At 42.5% G+C, this 19,686-nt stretch overlaps 1 protein-coding gene across 2 annotated transcripts in view; it reads left to right on the top strand.

The window, feature by feature from the left end:
• The window catches only part of GLOD4 (glyoxalase domain containing 4), a 23,004-nt gene extending 3,318 nt beyond the window's left edge, over positions 1–19,686 (top strand). The window contains exons 3-9 of one of the 2 annotated variants that reach the window (XM_032616428.1): positions 231–351; positions 4,078–4,222; positions 9,857–9,993; positions 10,767–10,853; positions 11,123–11,236; positions 11,325–11,411; positions 18,890–19,686. In XM_032616428.1, coding sequence (XP_032472319.1) covers positions 231–351; positions 4,078–4,222; positions 9,857–9,993; positions 10,767–10,853; positions 11,123–11,236; positions 11,325–11,411; positions 18,890–18,955 — 757 coding nt within the window. In that variant the 3' untranslated portion in view covers positions 18,956–19,686. The remainder of the gene's footprint in view (positions 1–230; positions 352–4,077; positions 4,223–9,856; positions 9,994–10,766; positions 10,854–11,122; positions 11,237–11,324; positions 11,412–18,889) is intronic. The other variant, XM_032616429.1, reaches the window with a different exon arrangement.

Raw genomic sequence — 19,686 nt, 5'->3', positions numbered from 1 at the left:
CTTTCCCTCAAGTAAGTGCCAGACAAATGGTCTTTTGAGCCTTTGGTGATGGGGCCCATGAGTGCTGTGCACTGCCGCTCTTAGCACCGGCTGAGGTCATCTCATCCTTATGGGTACTTGGAGGACCAGAAGGGACTGCTCACCTCTTTGTCCCAATAGTTATTTGGGGGCAGCCTGATGCAGATTTTGTCTGTGGCCACTGGGTTCATTTTTTTTTTTCATTTTTCTAGGCCTTATGATGGAAAATGGAGTAAAACAATGGTGGGATTTGGACCTGAGGATGATCATTTTGTTGCAGAACTGACTTACAATTACGGCATTGGCAACTACAAGCTTGGCAATGACTTCATGGTAAATATCATTTTGTTCTAGCAGAGTTTTGGCTGTACCTTTTAGAGAGGTCACTGATACGGCTGTAGATAACAATGACTACTGATTGATGGCTTTGGGGTGCAGTTTGGTGATTAGTTTTTTGATATTTTCTATTTAAAAAAGAACAAAACCAAGAAACCTGCTTGGGCCCCTGTCTCCTAGCTGGCTCAGGATGAAATGTGTTCTCCCACCACTTAGGAATCAAGCTCAAGACTTAGGGACAGGTTTGAAGGAGACAAGACTCCCCTGGGGGAATGACTGAATCTCGGGAGGTGGAAGGGCCAGAGTCAGTGGTTCGTCAGGTCCTCATCACCATCCAGGGAGATATTTTCTCTCTAGTGGACAGTTGTGATTGGGGTGAGCGATTGCAGTCAATCCTAGTCAGAGAAAAATCTGAGAAGGTTTTAAGGATAGAGAGAAGGTGTCATTGCATGCACTGCATTCGTTAATGCATTCAAGAATTCAAGTGACCGTGCACCTGTCATTTGCTGAGCAGTTACTGTGTGCGAGAGGGAATGCCACTGGGCCCAAATACATAGCAAGAGAGGAGTAACTGATTCTTACCCAGAATCTACTGAGCAACTCTACCTCATGCTAGATGTTATTTTGCTCATTTGATCTCGCTGTTCCTGTTAACTCATGTTAAAATAACGGTACCTAGATGGAAGTTTGTAGGACCATATATATATATATAAAGTGTTTTGTAAATGGAAAGGACTGCTCAGATATAACATATCAATACACTTCTCTTTCTCACTCTCCATGCCTCTCACTAATTTATTCATTTAACAGATATTTATTGTGACTTGCTCTATGCCATGTACCTTGTTAGGTCCTGGGGATACCATTTAGAGCATGTTCCCTGGCCTAAGCAGTTTCCTGTCTGATGGGGGAAACAGGTAAAGAGACAACAAGAATACCGTGTGATAAGTTCTAAGATAGGGATAAGAACAGGGGAATGTGGGAACACACAGGAGGAATTTCCAGCCTGTGCTCAGACAGATGAGAGTTCAGGAACGGCTTCCCAGAAGTGACGTCTGAGCAGGGTGAGGGGGGCAGGGTGGGAGGGTGAGATGGCTGTCCTCAGCATGTGCACAGGCCTGGAGGTGAGAGGGAGCACGGCGCTAAGAGAACTGTGAGTGACTCACTCTGGCTGGAGCTTAGTGTGTGAAGAAGGGAGTGGGTAGAGTTGAGGCTGGAGGAGTGAGCAGGGGCCACATCATATCAGGACGTTCAGACTTTATTCTGAAAGCAGAGTGGAGCCACTTTTAAGCAGGGGAATGACGCAGTATTTGCCCTGTACAAGAATCCATGGCTAGAGCAGGGAGGTTGGGTTGGCAGGGAGCAGGACTGGAAGTGAGGCCACCAGCACACAAGATACACAGCAACCTGCAGTTCCGTAACTAACAAACGCGGCAGTAGTGGGGGAGGGAGGGAGAGGATGGATTTGAGAGATGTCAGAGGTAGAGTTCATAGGATTTGGTGATTGAGTGTATATGAGGGGCTCTGTGTTTCTCCTTATCTTTCTTTTCTTTACTCTCCAAATTTAAATCAGGGAGAAAAAAAAAGAGCAAAACCAGCTTGGTGCCATAAACATTTAATCGGCTCAGGTCAAATGTTGATCAGTGGGCCTGCAGGTACTAGAAGCCATGTAGGTGGAGAACAGCTTGGTGGCTCCACTGTGGGTCTTCCCAGGAGACTTTGGTAGTAAGAGAGCCCTGATGAAAGGTGCCTTCTGTGCTGCTCCTCAGTTCATGGAACACAAAGAAAAACAGGTTAAATAGAACTCCCATATGTATAAAGAACCCCTGTATAGTGAAAAGAAGAGGAAGTCTCTTAAACATTGAAAAAGATGTTCAACTTCCGAGCTGCCATTTGTCATCTATCAGATTGGCAAAAATCAAAAGGTGTGATAACACACTGTGAGGAAGGGTGTGGGAAAACTGCCACACTCATGCATTACTAATAAGAGTATGAAGTGGTACAGCCTCAAGTTTGGCAGTATCAAAATAATTAGTGCCTTTACCCTTTGACCTTGCAGTTTCACTTCTAGGAGTTCAGTTTATGCATATGTTAACAAATATGCGAAATGACCTGTGTATTAAATTATTTATTATTGAGTGCCTGCTATGTGCCAGGCACTGTTCCACGAACTTTGGATAAGTGGTGAACAAAACAGACAGAAATCTGTGCCTGGTAGGGGAGGGGGCCCAGGGCCTGACACACAACAAATAATAAATTTCAATGAGGCTTCCCTGGTGGTGCAGTGGTTGGGAGTCCGCCTGCCGTTGCAGGGGACACGAGTTCGTGCCCCGGTCCGGGAGGATCCCACGTGCCATGGAGTGGCTGGGCCCGTGAGCCACGGCCGCTGAACCTGCGCGTCTGGAGCCTATGCTCCGCAACGGGAGAGGCCACAACAGTGAGAGGCCCGCATACAACAAAAAATAAAATAAAATAAAAAAATAAATTTCAATGAATGAATAAATAATATAATGTAATATATGTTATTGAATATTTTAAAGGTGATTATTATAATGGGGTAAGAACAGAACAGGATAAGGGGGGTTGGGAGTATGGGGCAAATGACCAGTTTTATTTATTTATTTAATTTTTGCAGTACGCGGGCCTCTCACTGTTGTGGCCTCTCCCATTGCGGAGCACAGGCTCCGGACTCGCAGGCTCAGCGGCCATGGCTCACGGGCCTAGCCGCTCTGCGGCATGTGGGATCTTCCCAGACCGGGGCACGAACCCGTGTCCCCTGCATCAGCAGGCGGACTCTCAACCACTGCGCCACCAGGGAAGCCCCCAGTTTTAATTTTAAGTGGGGCGTTGAGAGCAGGTTTCTGTGAGGAGGTGACATCTGAGCAAAGTCTCGGAGATAAGGGAGTTAGCCGTGTGGATATCTCAGGGAAGAGCATTTCAGCTAGGAAACAGCCAGTGCAAAAGCCCTCAGACAGCGCCTGGCACGTTTTAGAAAACGTGAGGAGGCCAGCATGGCTGGAATAGAGCCAGGGGAGAGGGGGAGGAGAGGGGCTCAGAAATGACATGGGTCAGATTGTCTTGGCCCTTTCAGGCCATCGTAAGCCATCCCTGAGTGGAATGAAGAGCCATCAAGGGTTTTAAGCAGAGGAACAAGAGCATGGGGTTGCCGTCCTGAGATAGACTGTAGGGTGGGTTTCACGAAGTTTACTCCGGCTGCAGAGTGGGTGATGGATTGACAAGACTGGAGGCAGAGAGAGGCTGATCTGCAGTCCAGGCTAGAAACGAGGCCGGGCACATCGGAAGGCATAGTGCGCATTCTTAGGCATTTTGATTAATTTAAATAAAGAATGTCTCGATAGTTGGTTTATGTATTTTGGTTTAAAAAGCAAAATTAAAAAGAGAACATTTTAAATAAGTAGCTGGCGAGCCAAGGGTAAGTTCAAGATTTCTCTGACCAGATCTCGAAAGTGAGGAGAGATTATCTTTGGTATTAAATGAATCAACTTTCTCTGGCATTTGTGTTTCTGTCCTACAATTCACAAAGTTTGGAATCTTTGTGGGAGAAAAATGTCCAAAACGTACTTCAAAATTACTAGCAGAAAATTTTGAATGCCAATTAAATCTTAGGTGATTTGATGTAAAGGCAGTGGGGTTTTGCTTCATCATCTTCTATAAAAGATCTGTTGTGATTACGCACTTGGGTGATACTGTTGTTTGCCATAGGGTATCACGCTCGCTTCTAGCCAGGCTGTCAGCAACGCCAGGAAGCTGGAGTGGCCACTCAGTGAAGTGGCAGAAGGTGTTTTTGAAACCAAAGCTCCAGGAGGATATAAGTTCTATTTGCAGAACCGCAGTCCACCTCAGTCAGGTAATTATCCCCACACTGACAAGAGCCCTCTGTCTAAAGGCTTCTGATGGAAGGAGAGAGGGAGCTCAACTTCTGTCTCCTGTGGAGTCTTTCTATATTGACATGACACATCTTTCCCAAGCCAGTGTTGTTATTTGTCCTCTAAGAAATTATATTCTCATATCAGAATTTGAGTGCATCACTGTAGGGGTTCTGGACTGGTTCTATCTATTTTACTGGTAATGTATCTGTTTAGGATACTTTCAGCTGCAGATATTAGGTACCCAACTGTAGCTTGAACGGTAAGAAAATGTTTTAGTTCACAGAGCAGGCATTCTCTGGGTAGGAAAGACTTCAGGGTTAGTTGATTCAGCAGCTCAGCAATGGCATCAAGAACCCAAATCTTCTCTCTCTGCATCCTCTTGTCCTCAAGGGTCTGCTTCTCCCCCTCAGGGTTGTAGGGTGGCTGCCAGTAGCAGTTGGGGCTACCTGCCTCCACATTCTCATCTGGTAGGAGGAAGAGAAACTGACTTCCTGTGGCTCTTTTTTAAGGGCATAGCAAAACTTTCCTAGAATCTTCCAGCAACTTCCTGGTCAGAATTGATTCCCATGGCTGCTCCTGAACCAATCGCTGGCAGGCAAGAGAAATAGGATTATCCTTAGACCGGTTAGTCGTATCCTGCAGCTAAGGTCAGTTTCCCAGACTACAGTGCTGGCTCTTGGTCAGTGTGGGTGAATGAAGCGAGGAGCCCACCGCCCTGACTGCCGCAGTGGGTGGGAGAGAAACTGCATGACGTTTCACGTACGCGGCATCCTCGTCACACATGTATTTAATTCCTGCAAATTCTGCTACCTGCTCTGCCAAGAGAAAAACAAAAGCAAGAAAAGGGAAAAAAAAATACTGGTGAATAGCAAGGGCACTTCTGCCTGTCATTCAATCAGTGAACACAGGCCCCTAAGTGCACCTGAGGTGAAGACATTCTCTTTCCCCGCTGGTCTGCCTCAAGTCCCCAAGGCCCCTCATACTGAGCCTGACAGTTGTGTTTATTGCTACTTGCTTTTCTTTCTTTTTTTTTTTTTTTAATATTTATTTATTTATTATTTATTTGGCTGCGTTGGGTCTTAGTTGTGGCAGGCAGGCTTCTCTCTAGTTGTGGCGCATGGGCTGTAGGGCGCGGCGGGCTTTGTAGTTGCCCCGCAGCAAGTGGGATCTTAGTTCCTTGACCAGGGATCGAACCCTCATCCCCTGCATTGGAAGGCAGTAGGGAAGTCCCTACTGCTACTTGCTTTTCATCTGGAGCTCAGCAAAAGAAAGAGCGATGTTCCAGTGTGGGAGGTTAGGCTGGTACTGTGGGACGTACTGAGAGATGGTATTTCTGAACTTCACTGGTAATGTAAGGGATTCCTATGAGTATTTTTATTGATAGGTGATAGGTGTTTTATATACTAACTTTGAAACTTAACTCCTGCCACTCATTCCATTATACATTTTTTCCCTAGTCTTAATGATGTTTCAGTACATAAAATAGTACAGGGCCTCACAATCATAAGGTTTTTTTTTTTTCTTTGCTTTCTAGATTTGGTTTTTATATTCCAAAGATATCAATTTAGGGTATTGACATTAAAATTCAAATATTTTCTAATGACATCATCTTGAGTACCTCCAAGTAACTTGAAAAGTTTTCCATAGAATCTTTTTTTTTTTTTTGCGGTACACAGTCCTCTCACTGTTGTGGCCTCTCCCGTTGCGGAGCACAGGGTCCGGATGCGCAGGCTCAGCGGCCATGGCTCACAGGCCCAGCCGCTCCGCGGCATGTGGGATCTTCCCCGACCGGGGCACGAACCCGTGTTTCCTGCATCGGCAGGCAGACTCTCAACCACTGCGCCACCAGGGAAGCCCCATAGAATTTTCTTTTCTGGTTACTATTTTTTTCTTTTTTTTTTTTTCAGTACGCGGGCCTCTCACTGCTGCGGCCTCTCCCGTTGCAGAACACAGGCTCCGGGCGCGCAGGCCCAGCGGCCGTGGCTCACGGGCCCAGCCGCTCTGCGGCACGTGGGATCCTCCCGGACCGGGGCACGAACCCATGTCCCTTGCATCGGCAGGCAGACTCTCAACCACTGCGCCACCAGGGAAGCACTGGTCACTATTTGTTTTTTGAATTTTATTTATTTTTTATACAGCAGGTTCTTTTTAGTTATCCATTTTATACATATTAGTGTATATATGTCAATCCCAATCTCCCAATTCATGACACCACCACCACCTTCCGCCACTTTCTCCCCCTGGAGTCCATACGTTTGTTCTCTACATCTGTGTCTCAATTTCTGCCCTGCAAACCGGTACCATTTTTCTAGGTTCCACATATATGCATTAATAAACGATATTTGTTTTTCTCTTTCTGACTTACTTCACTCTGTATGACAGTCGCTAGATTCATCATAAGATGTTTTTGTTCTTTGGAATGATAATACCTTTGGGGCATTAATTTCTGGTTGGTGATATAGTCAAATCTATAAGTCTAGCCTGGTGTCCGTACTTCTTTGAATGAATCACTCCTGTGTAGTTTCACCCACTATGACTGTTCCTGCCCCTACCTCCCTTCAGGGTCAGAATCACCTGGAATTTGTTGATGTCTCAGTGAATGGGGAAAACTAAAACAGTCTGCCAGGTAGAGGCACCTGTGAGAAACACCTTGCTTTAGCCATGGTATTGCTTGTCTAGAAAACGGGACTAAGGCAGTGAAAACTGAAGGAAAATGCACTGAATTTATCCTAGTCAGATACAGACTTGGAACAGCTCTTCAAAAAGTCACTTTACAAACTCCTTAAAGAAAAATTTTAGTATAATATCTAAAAAGACTATCCAAAAAGACTTTTAAGATACTCCTCAAACAACTTATGTCTCAGAAGCTGGAGTTTCTTCTTATGCTTCAACTAAACAATATATTGCAACAGACAGGATACAGAAGCAGATGTAAGAATCCAGCTATCTTCTACTAATCCAGACCTTAAAGAGATTCACAAAAACGTTAAAATGATGCTGTTCTTGTCATTGCTTGTTTTGGAAAACACAAGTTATTTTTCACACAAAAAATGTAATATTCTTATTATTTTTAAATGAATTAATATGGAAATTTAAAAAGTCACTTTACAATATAAAAGTTTCCAATAATGATAAGTGTTTTAATATAACTTTTATTCTTTTTACAAAAAATAGATTTTTTTCCCCTAGACACACAGATATGCAAAAATAAGGAAGAAGAAAACATAACCACCGTTAACATTTTACTTATTTTATTTATTTGGTTGCACTGGGTCTTAGTTGCAGCATGCATGTGGGATCTAGTTCCCTGACCAGGGATCGAACCCAGGCCCCCTGCATTGGGAACATAGAGTCTTATCCACTGCACCACCAGGGTAGTCCCTGTTAACATTTTAGAGTATATCTTTCCAATCTTTTATCAAAAGAAATAAATATATAATTAAATATATATGGGATTCCATTGTGTGACATTGTAGGAAGAGAACCAGTTGTCTGTTGTTAGATATTCATGTTGTCTCTGGTGTTTCGTTGTTATGAGCAACACTGTGATGAATGTCTTTGTGACAAAAGGCCTTCATACATCCGCAGTCACTTCTTTAATTGCTGAAAATGGGATTGCTCTTTCAAAAGCAGTGGAGGGTTTTTAGATACATTTTGTCAAATTGTTGCTCAGAAATGTACTAATTTACACTCTGCCATTATTACATGATTGTGGGTTTTTCCCCCTGTACTATAACAGTTAACACTGTGAACTTTTAAAATTATTTGCTAATTAGATAACAAAATGTTTTATTTGAATTTATTTATTTATTTATTTATTTTTGGTGTGTTGGGTCTTCGTTTCTGTGTGAGAGCTTTCTCTAGTTGTGGCGAGTGGGGGCCACTCTTCATCGCGGTGCACGGGCCTCTCACTGTCGTGGCCTCTCTTGCTGCAGAGCACAGGCTCCAGACGCGCAGGCTCAGTAGTTGTGGCTCACAGGCCTACTTGCTCCGCGGCATGTGGGGTCTTCCCAGACCAGGACTCGAACCCATTTTCCCTGCATTGGCAGCCGGATTCTCAACCACTGCGCCACCAGGGAAGCCCCTTATTTGAATTCTAATTTCTTTGTGAGGTCAAACATGCATTCATATGTTCATTGACTGTTCCAGTTCCTCCTTTTGTGGATTACTGCTTCGTGCCTTTTGCTTATTTTTCCAGGACGTGCATCTTTTTCCTATGATGTTTAAAGGTGATTTAAATATTTTTAACATATTTAAATATTTTAATATTTAAATATTTTAAACATATAAAATATATATGTTGTTAAAAAATGTTTCCTACTTTGTTTTATTCTTTAATTTTGATAGTAATTCTTTTTTTTTTTTTTTTTTTGCAGTACGCGGGCCTCCCACTGCTGTGGCCTCTCCCGTTGCAGAGCACAGGCTCCGGACGCGCAGGCTCAGCGGCCACGGCTCATGGGCCCAGCCGCTCCGCGGCATGTGGGATCTTCCCGGACCGGGGCACGAACCCGCGTCCCCTGCATCGGCAGGCGGACTCTCAACCACTGCGCCACCAGGGAAGCCCAGTAATTCTTTTTTTGATTGTTGTCTAGGGGTTTTCCATTTCATGTAATTAACCTAGAACATTTTTTTCTTCATGGTTTTTCTATCTTTAGTGTCAGATTAAAAAAGATCTTTCTGGGCTTCCCTGGTGGCACAGTGGTTAAGAATCCACCTGCCAATGCAGGGGACACAGGTTCAAGTCCTGGTCTGGGAAGATCCCACATGCCGCGGAGCAACTAAGCCCGTGTGCCACAACTACTGAGCCTGCGCTCTAGAGCCCGCGAGCCACAGCTACTGAGCCTGTGCGCCACAGCTACTGAAGCCCTCACACCTAGAGCCTGTGCTCCACAACAGGAGAAGCCACCGCAGTGAGAAGCCCGTGCACCGCAACAAAGAGTAGCCCCCGCTCACCACAGCTAGAGAAAGCCTGCACACAGCAGCAAACACCCAACGCAGCCAAAATAAATTAATGATAGGTAAAATGAATATTTTAAAAATCTTATTTATAAAAAAAAGTCTTTCTCCACCCCAAAATTGTTTAAATAATCACCCATTTCTAGTATTTTCATGGTTTCAGTCTTTAAACTTAATCCTTTAACTCATTAGGAATGTATTTTGCCATTTAGTTTAAAGGTGTAGCTTCTTCCCACCAAATAAGAAGCCAGTTATCTTTTTTTTTTTTTAATTATTTATTTATTTTTGGCTGCGTTGGGTCTTTGTTGCTGTGCGTGGGCTTTCTCTAATTGCGGCGAGCGGGGGCTGCTCTTCATTGCGGTGCGCGGGCTTCTCATTGTGGTGGCTTCTCTTGTTGCGGAGCACGGGCTTTAGGCATGCAGGCTTCAGTAGTTGTGGCACGTAGGCTCAGTAGTTGTGGTGCATGGGCTTAGTTGCTCTGCGGAAGCCAGTTATCTTAATGCCATTTATCTTTATTGAATAATCTGCCCTTTCACACTGACTTAAAATCCCTTTCTTGTAAACTAAATTCTTATATATACTTGAGCCTGTTTGGGTCCTTCTGTTCCATTCCTTTGCACTGCCCTGTTCATTCCTGCTGTTTCGTTACCCTACAGATCCTGTATTAAAAGTAACTCTAGCAGTGTCTGATCTTCAGAAGTCCTTGAACTACTGGTCTAATCTACTGGGAATGAAAATTTATGAAAAAGATGAAAAGAAGCAGAGGGCTTTGCTGGGCTATGCTGATAACCAGGTGAGCAATCTTGGAGAGAAATAATTGTTACTATGAGTTTGGCTTATAAATGAAGTTAACATGAAGGTTATTCTCATAGTTTCTTCATAGTAATTCAATATTTAGGACAGAAAGAAGAAAATTAAAATTGCTGGTAAGCTCACCACCCAGATATTACCTTTGTTTATATTGGGGGAATGTGTCCTTTCAGGAGTGGATTTGCTGAGTCAGAAGAGATGTAGGCAAGATTTAATGCTGTAATGATAATCTATTTTTTTTTCTCTTAATAACTTAGCATTTGAGCATGATTTAGTCCTTTTACTTTGAGCCAGAAGGTCTACTCCTAGGAATTTATTTTACAAACGTACTTATCCTACACGTGCACAAAGAAGTATGTACAAGGTTATCTGCTGCGGCATTGTTTGTAATAGCAAAATATAAGAAATAACCTAAATGCCCTGTGGATTCAAGCAATAGTTCAACCATTTATGGTTCATCCATAGAATGGATTAGTAAGCAGCCATCAAAAAGAATGAGGCGAGTCTCTATGTGCTGAGATGGTAACATTAATTGGAGAAAAACAAGGGACAGAATAGTGCATAAATTATGCTACCATTTGTGTAAAAAAGAAAAAAAGGATATATGCCTGTGGATGCCTGCTGACTGGTTGCCTCTGGGGTGAGAGTAAGAGGGAGACTGAGAATTTACTTTATTCCTTTAGCCCTGTTTGAATTTTTTTCTTTTACCACGTAACGTGTTCCGAAAAATAAACCCGCTTTCTCATGTCTTTTCAGTGCAAGCTGGAGCTACAGGGCATCCAAGGGGCAGTTGTTCATGCAACAGCTTTTGGACGAATTGCCTTTTCTTGCCCCCAGAAAGAGGTAATGTTTGGTACCAGGTCTTTTGTTTAAACTCTGTGACTAGCTAGTTCAAACAGCTAGGAAACTTGACCCTCTGTTCTCTAGGTTCATGTTGATTGTGGCTTTGGTATCAAGTTCAGCAGTTGTCTCAAGAGCAGCTGAGATATAAAATCAAACAAGAGGTGCCAGAGTCTTCTGGTTGATCTGAGATTCCTCTGGGGCTTTCGAGGACCACAGCCCAAGAGTGGTGTGGGACCCCTTGCTCACTTTGCTTTTTTGTTTTCCTCAAGTTGTCAGACTTAGAAGATTTGATGAAAAGGGAGAACCAGAAGATTCTGACTCCCCTGGTGAGTCTGGACACTCCAGGGAAAGCAACAGTGCAAGTTATCATTTTGGCCGACCCTGTAAGTATTACCTAGGAACAGGACAGGCTGCACCAGGGCTTTCTTCTGAGGTGTCTTTTTGCCAAATTTCTTTTCTCTCTTGGTGTAGGATGGACATGAAATTTGCTTTGTGGGGGATGAAGCATTTCGAGAACTCTCTAAGATGGATCCAGAGGGAAGCAAATTATTGGATGACGTGAGTCTCTTTTCTAAATTTATCTCACCTTCAGCTCAAGGGGGTGCTGTTAAGTGTGTATGAAGAAGGACCCAAGCATCAGGGCCAGTTCTTACTTTCAGAACTGTGTCCTTTTGAGGTGACTTTTTGAGCCAGAGGCTTGTATCAACTTCATTGCCACCTATGTGACTCTTATCTGGGTGCAGTATGTGTGCCTTCCCTCCACCTCGGGCTGCCTTGGAGAACCACTGCTGCTAAATACATCACTGTTCTGCTCGGTGATCGGAAGTGCCCCGACGCCACCCCCTCTCACTACCTTAGCTCCTTGGTCATCTCTCCTCCACTCTACAGCATCGTTCTCTTCCTTCCTAGCAAATTGTTCTCATAAGCATACAAACTAACTCTAGTATCTTCTAAAAATCTTTTATTGACCCCATATCCCTTCTCCAGATTTGTTTTAAAAATCTCCCTACACGCCGTTTCTACTTCTTACCTCCCATTCACACTTCACTCTGTTCCGCATTGGCTCCTGTCACGCAGTGAGACGCTCGCATTGACGTCATCGGTGACCTCCTCTTGCCAAATCCAGTGACTGTTTTTCTGTCCTCATCAAACACGATCTTTTAGCGGCACGCAGTGTTGTACCCCAGCTTCTAGCACATACCTCATATGTAGCTGGAACTCAGTGAATACTCTGCTGCTGCTGCTGAAAGGAATGAATCAATCTGTCCTGGTTCTGTTGCTTAGGATCTATGTGACTGACCTTAAGAAATTTACTTCAAGTCTCTAAACTGTAGTTTTTTATCCAAAAATTTGAGGAAATAAGATTATCCACCTCATAGGATTGTTGTGTTGTTTATAGATTTTGGCAAACTGCTGACATAATAATGGACACTCAGTTGTTGTTCATTAAAGCTGGAAATGTACAAAAAATATAGCATTTACAAATTTTACCATAAAGGAAAATAGAATCTCAGGCAACCTCTTAGTTGACAAATTGGCTAGATTGTTCTTGCTCTTTCATATCACTGACCAATTTCCTCCTCTTTTTTTTTTTTAAATATTTATTTACTTATTTACTTATTTATTTGGTTGTGCGGGTCTTAGTTGCAGCAGGCGGTATCCTTAGTTGTGGCCCGCAGCCTCCTTAGTTGCGTTGTGGCCTGTGGGCTGCTTAGTTGCAGTACGTGGGCTCCTTAGTTGTGGCATGCGTGTGGGATCTAGTTCCCTGACCAGGAATCGAACCTGGGCCCCCTGCATTGGGAGCACGGGAGTCTTATCCACTGCGTCACTAGGGAAATCCCCAACTTCCTCCTCTTTTGAGCTCTCTTCTCCCTTGATGTTGGGGATCCTGCCATCTTCCTATCTCTCTGACAGCTTCCCCTCAGCCACAGGCATCTTTGTCTGTGACTGATCCTGAAATGATTTTGCCCACGGTCCCACTTTGGCTGTCTTTTACTCTCTCATTATACATTCTTTCTCTTCTCTGAGTAGAAGTTACCTGTTACTGTGGTCATCTCTGCGCAGAGCTTCAGCCATCATCCATTCTCAACTTCCTAACTTCTAGTTCCCACTCCCCACTAAGCTCTAAATGAGCATTTTTCATTGTTGTTACTGCGGTAAAATATACATAGAATTTAAGTGTACAGAAATTTTAGTGTCCACTTTGATGAGTTTTGACACTTACATATACTCGTATAACCACTACTCAAAATATAGTACATGCCAGAATTCTTTTTTCTTTGCTGAGTGGTATTCAATTTTATGAATATAACAATTTGCTTATCCATTCTTCCAATGGTGGACATTGAAGTTTTTTCCAGATTTTTATCTATTTTAAGGAAGACTGCTCTGAACATTCTCATGTAACTCTTCTTGTGGACATGTGTTTCATTTCTCTTGGGTAAATACCTGGGAGGGGAATTGCTTTTACTTTCTAAGAAACTGCCAAACAGTTGTCCAAAGTGATTGAACTGCTTTACACTATTGGCCATGTATGTATAGAAGAGTTCCAGCTGCTCTGCGTCCTCACCAACATTTGTGTGTTGTCTTTTGTCCGTTTCTTTCTGTAACAGATTTTATTTTTAATATTTCATGATTTAAAATTCCATATATACACAAAAGAGTAAAATCCCTATGTGACTGTCACCAGTCAACTCTGCCATAATTTTTCATCATTCCTTTCCACCCCACTTGTTTTTTTGGCAGTGGGGATATTTGTTGGAGAATTTTAAGGCAAATTTCAGACATCATGTCGTTTCAACCCTAAATACTTAAGTATTTTACACATTTTAAGATGATTTGAAAAGTGAAAATTACAACATTGTAAAGGAACTATACTCCAATAAAAATAAGTTTTTAAAAAAAGCAAAAATTAAGGAATTTTCTTATATACAATATTGATATAATCACACTTAAAAATCAACAATATATCCTGTTTTTTTTTTTTTTTACAGCTAACACTGTTATATTGCCTCCTTATATCAACCTCTTATTTATTTATTTGACTGCATTGGGTCTTCATTGCGGTGCATGGGCTTCTCATCACAGTGGCTTCTCTTGTTGCGGAGCATGGGTTCTAGGCGTGCGGGCTCAGTAGTTGTGGCTCGTGGGCTCTGTGCAGGCTTCTCATTGCTGTGGCTTGTCTTGCTGCGGAGCACGGGCTCTAGTCACATGGGCTCATTAGTTGTGGTGCACGGGTTTAATTGCTCCACGGCATGTGGGATCTTCCTGGACCAGGGATCCAACCCGTGTCCCCTGCATTGACAGGTGGATTGTTTTTTTTTTTAACATCTTTATTGGAGTATAATTGCTTTACATATATCCCATATCTCCTCCCTCTCGCATCTCCCTCCCACCCCTCTAGGTGGACACAAAGCACCGAGCTGATCTCCCTGTGCTATGCGGCTGCTTCCCACTAGCTATCTATTTTACATTTGGTAGTGTATATATGCCATGCCACTCTCTCACTTTGTCCCAGCTTACCCTTCCCCCTCCCCATGTCCTCAAGTCCATTCTCTATGTCTGCATCTTTATTCCTGTCCTGCCCCTAGGTTCTTCAGAACCCTTTTTTTTTTAGAATCCATATATATGTGTTAGCATACAGTATTTGTTTTTCTCTTTCTGACTTACTTCACTCTGTATGACAGTCTGTAGGTCCATCCACCTCACTACAGATAACTCAATTTCATTTCTTTTTATGGCTGAGTAATATTCCATTGTATATATGTGCCATATCTTCTTTATCCATTCATCTGTTAATGGACACTTAGCTTGCTTCCATGTCCTGACTATTGTAAATAGAGCTGCAATGAACATTGTGGTACATGACTCTTTTTGAGTTATGGTTTTCTCAGGGTATATGCCCAGTAGTGGGATTACTGGGTTGTATAGTAGTTCCATTTTTAGTTTTTTGAGAAACCTCCATACTGTTCTCCATAGTGGCTGTATCAATTTATATTCCCACCAACAGTGCAGGAGGGTTCCCTTTTCTCCACACCCTCTCCAGCATTTATTGTTAGTAGATTTTTTTGATGATGGCCATTCTGACCGGTGTGAGGTGATACCTCATTGTAGTTTTGATTTGCATTTCTCTAATGATTAGTGATGTTGAGCATCCTTTCATGTGTTTGTTGTCAATCTGTATATCTTCTTTGGAGAAATGTCTTTTTAGGTCTTCTGCCCATTTTTGGATTGGGTTGTTTGTTTTTTTGATATTGAGCTGCATGAGCTGCTTGTATATTTTGGAGATTAATCCTTTGTCCATTGCTTTGTTTGCAAATATTTTCTCCCATTCTGAGGGTTGTCTTTTCATCTTGTTTATGGTTTCCTTTGCCTTGCAAAAGCTTTTACGTTTCATTAGGTCCCATTTGTTTATTTTTGTTTTTATTTCCATTTCTCAAGGAGGTGGGTCAAAAAGGATCTTGCTGTGATTTATGTCATAGAGTGTTCTGCCTGTGTTTTTTTCTAAGAGTTTTATAGTGTCTGGCCTTACATTTAGGTCTTTAATCCATTTTGAGTTTATTTTTGTGTATGGTGTTAGGGAGTGTTCTAATTTCATTCTTTTACATGTAGCTGTCCAGTTTTCCCAGCACCACTTATTGAAGAGGCTGTCTTTTCTCCATTGTATATTCTTGCCTCCTTTATTAAAGATAAGGTGCGTGGGTTTATCTCTGGGCTTTCTATCCTGTTCCATTGATCTATGTTTCTGTTTTTGTGTGAGTACCATACTGTCTTGATTACTGTAGCTTTGTAGTATAGTCTGAAGTCAGAGAGCCTGATTCCTCCAGCTCTGTTTTTCTTTCTCAAGATTGCTTTGGCTATTCAGGGTCTTTTGTGTTTCCATACAAACTGTGAAATTTTTTGTTCTAGCTCTGTGAAAAATGCCATTGGTAGTTTGATAGGGATTGCATTGAATCTGTAGATTGCTTTGAGTAGTATAGTCTATTTTCACAATGTTGATTCTTCCAATCCGAGAACATGGTATGTCTCCATCTGTTTGTATCATCTTTAATTTCTTTCATCAGTGTCTTATAGTTTTCTGCATACAGGTCTTTTGTCTCCTTAGGTAGGTCTATTCCTAGGTATTTTATTCCTTTTGTAAGCAGGCGGATTCTTAACCACTGCACCATCAGGGAACTCCCAACAGTATATCCTTAATGTCACCTAAAATTCAGTTCTTATTAAAATTTCCCTGACCACCTAAAAAATGGTTTTATACAGTTGGTTTGCCCTGTGTATTTTCTTTTGTTTCTTTACTGCCCTATGTATTTTTTTTTTTTTTTTTTTTTTTTTTTTTTAATGCGTTACGCGGGCCTCTCACTGTTGTGGCCTCTCCCGCTGCGGAGGACAGGCTCCGGACGCGCAGGCTCAGCGGCCATGGCTCACGGGCCCAGCCGCTCCGCGGCATGTGGGATCCTCCCAGACCGGGGCACGAACCCGTGTCCCCTGCATCGGCAGGCGGACTCTCAACCACTGCGCCACCAGGGAAGCCCCCCTATGTATTTTTTATTTAGCTTTAATATAATTGGACTATATCAATACAGAATAATTTATCTGATCCATTGAGTTTCATGACAAACTAATTGGAAGACACACCACTGATCTATTTTACATTTTAGCCATTCTCTAACCTCTAAATATAAATTTATTTTCACTCTCTGTGTCTTTGCTCACATTATTTTATTCTCCTAGAATGTCCCTTCTCTCATTTGAATATTTGCTTATATTTCAAGGCCCATTTAAATTCCCGTTTTAAAATTTTTTGACTGTTTTTCTCTTTCTTGTTGTTGTGTTGGAGTTCTGGATACGAGTCATTTGTTAGATAATCTGCAAATGCAAGTACTTTCCCCATTCAATGGCTTGACTATTTTCTTAATATAGGCTTTTGAAGAACAGACATTTCTCTAAGTCCAGTTTATCAACTTTTTCTTTTATGCTTAATGCTTTTTTTGTCAGACTAGTGTTATAGCCAGAGAAACTTTTTACCTGGATAGACCATGGACATTTCAACTCCACATGCCTATAACTTAATTTATCCTACTTCAAATCCAGTCTTCATTAGTATAATAGAAAAATAAAAATTACTATTTATTAAGCATCTCCTATACTGACATGTTCTTAAGTGCCTTATGTATATTCTGCAACTCTTACCATAATCTACAAGGTGGATAGCATTCCCTTTTCAGATGAAGAAACTGAGGCTCAAAAGAGTAAGTCACCCAATATTATACATTCAGTAAGTGGCAGGCAAGGGCTCAAACTGAGGTCTTTCAAGTTTCAAAGCCAGTTCTTTTTTTCTTCTATACTCTGCTCCCGCCCCTGAATAGCACTATATATTTGTTATCACAATCGTTTAAGCTAGAATCCTCAGAGCCAGTTTTTCTTTTAACATGCTTTTTATTTTAGAATAGTTTTAGATTTACAAACAGAGCCGTTTTTGAATACTGTTTCTCCTCACTCCTACATTCTATTAGCAATTAGTCACCAAGAACTGTGAGTTCTACCTCTGAAATCCTTTGTCTATCTACTTCCCTTTTGAAAAAGCTCTCATTTTCACCTGCAATACTGCAAAAGCCTCCTCCCACCTTCCAGTCAATCCCTGTTGTTAGCACTAGCTCTCAAAGCATCAATCCAATAATTTAAAAAACGGTTTAGGGGCTTCCCTGGTGGCTCAGTAGTTAAGAATCCACCTGCCAGTGCAGGGGACACGCGTTCGAGCCCTGGGTCCGGGAAGATCCCACGTGCCGGGGAGCAACTAAGCCCATGCACTACAACTACTGAGCCTGCACTCTGCAGCCCACAAGCCACAACTGCTGAGCCCATGTGCCACAACTACTGAGCCCGTGCACCACAACTGCTGAGCCCATGTGCCACAACTACTGAAGCCCGTGTGCTTAGAGCTCGTGCTCCGCAATGAGAAGCCGGCGCACCGCAACGAAGAGTAGCCCCCGCTCACCACAACTAGAGAAAGCCCCTGCGCAGCAATGAAGACCCAGAGCAGCCTAAATAAGTAAATAAATAAAATTTTTTAAAAAGAGACTTCAGTTTTAAGCTGGGCTCCCCTGCCTTCCCTGCCCACAAGCCCCTTTCTATGACCTCAACCTCATGGAATGATAGGGTAAAAGGACTCTGGTGGAACCAAAACATATTGTTATTAACAAGGCTTCTTTTTTAATTAAGAGGTTCCAAACCAAACAGTACCAACATCAGCGGAATGGTGTGGGAGGAGGCGTGGAAAAAGGAAATCATTCCAGGCTTATTGCTAAGATGTCAAAATAGCTTTTCACATTTGGTCTCATCATTAGACTGAGTCTCCTGAGCACTAAAGATTCTTGAGAGCCCACCCAGACTCTGAGAATGACAGCACTTTCTGTTCCAAAGAGCCCACAGCGGGGTGTGCTTGGCCTGCTCTCCAGGCAGCGTCAGCTACACTTTCCGGCTGCAGGCTCTGCCCTTTACTCTGCAAAATGAGAACTAACAAGCGATTGCTTGATACCCATCAGCATCCTCTGTCAAAGTAAACACAAGACTCTATATTGAATGAACATTTTTTCTTCTTTTTTTAGTTAATTAATTAATTTATTTTTTGGCTGCGTTGGGTCTTCGTTGCTGTGCCCGGGCTTTCTCTAGTTGCAGTGAGCGGGGGCTACTCTTCGTTGCGGTGCGTGGGCTTCTCATTGCGGTGGCTTCTCCTGTTGCAGAGCAGACTCTAGGCACATAGGCTTCAGTAGTTGTGGCACGTAGGCTCTAGAGGGCAGGCTCAGCAGTTGTAGCGCATGGGCTTATTTGCTCCGCGGCATGTGGGATCTTCCCGGGCCAGGGCTCGAACCCATGTTCCCTGCGTTAGCAGGCGGATTCTTAACCACTGTGCCATAGAAGTCCCTGAACATCTTTTAATTGTTAATTTGATTGTGGGCAGTGCAGTGAGGTACGAAGTAGACTATGTGTTTTATTTTATGGATTGAGAATAAATAAATATTCCAATTCTGTTTCTATAGGCAATGGCAAAAGATAAAAGTGATGAATGGTTTGCTGCACAAAATAAACCAAAGGCTTCAGGTTAACGGAAGACATCACGTGGAACAAGCATTAGTGATTCCTGTCGAACACCTGTGAGGCCTGATGTGTGCATTATGTGACAAATGTTCTCACAACTTGGTGGTTTCCTGTATAGGCAGAGAGGCTGGGTGGTGAAGATGTGTGTATTTTTATCTTTGAGAGCTCTGATATATTTTAGAGAGAAAATCCTATCATTATCAGTCCATCTAGAGGAGAGCTCTTGCTGTCATCTGTGCCATCCCTGGAAGGGTACATTTTTTGTGTAACTGTATTACATTAGTAATCAGTTCTTCTGCAGCCTGGGACAGCTGTATTAAACAGGACCTTTGGTTGGGAATGGAGGGAATTTTGATAAGTGTGTAGATTTAATGAGAACAAATAAACCCAAATCAATTGCTTACAGCAGGAGTACTTCCAGTACCTGGTGACAGTATGCTGTTCTAATGTCTTAACTCTAGTAGGCCTTGACCAATAAAAACTTTTAAAGAAATTTTGTGTCTTGAACCAAAAGACTTGGTTAACGTTCCCACATTTTTTGCTTTAAATTTTTGAGTAGCCAGAGAAAACAGACAAAAGGATCTAATGTATTATGTTGCTACACGCCTGGCTCTGCGCTAGTTTCTCTCTCTCCCTCTCTCTCTCTCTCTCTATTTTTTTCTTTTAATCCTCGTAAGAAGAGACCATGTTAGATTTCTTAGTGATGGATTAGATGATTTCTTCAGCATGAAAAACTTTT

Source organism: Phocoena sinus, chromosome 20, assembly GCF_008692025.1.
Source record: "Phocoena sinus isolate mPhoSin1 chromosome 20, mPhoSin1.pri, whole genome shotgun sequence".
Taxonomy (NCBI): Eukaryota; Metazoa; Chordata; class Mammalia; order Artiodactyla; family Phocoenidae; genus Phocoena; species Phocoena sinus.
This window is presented reverse-complemented; position numbering and strand designations above follow the sequence as displayed.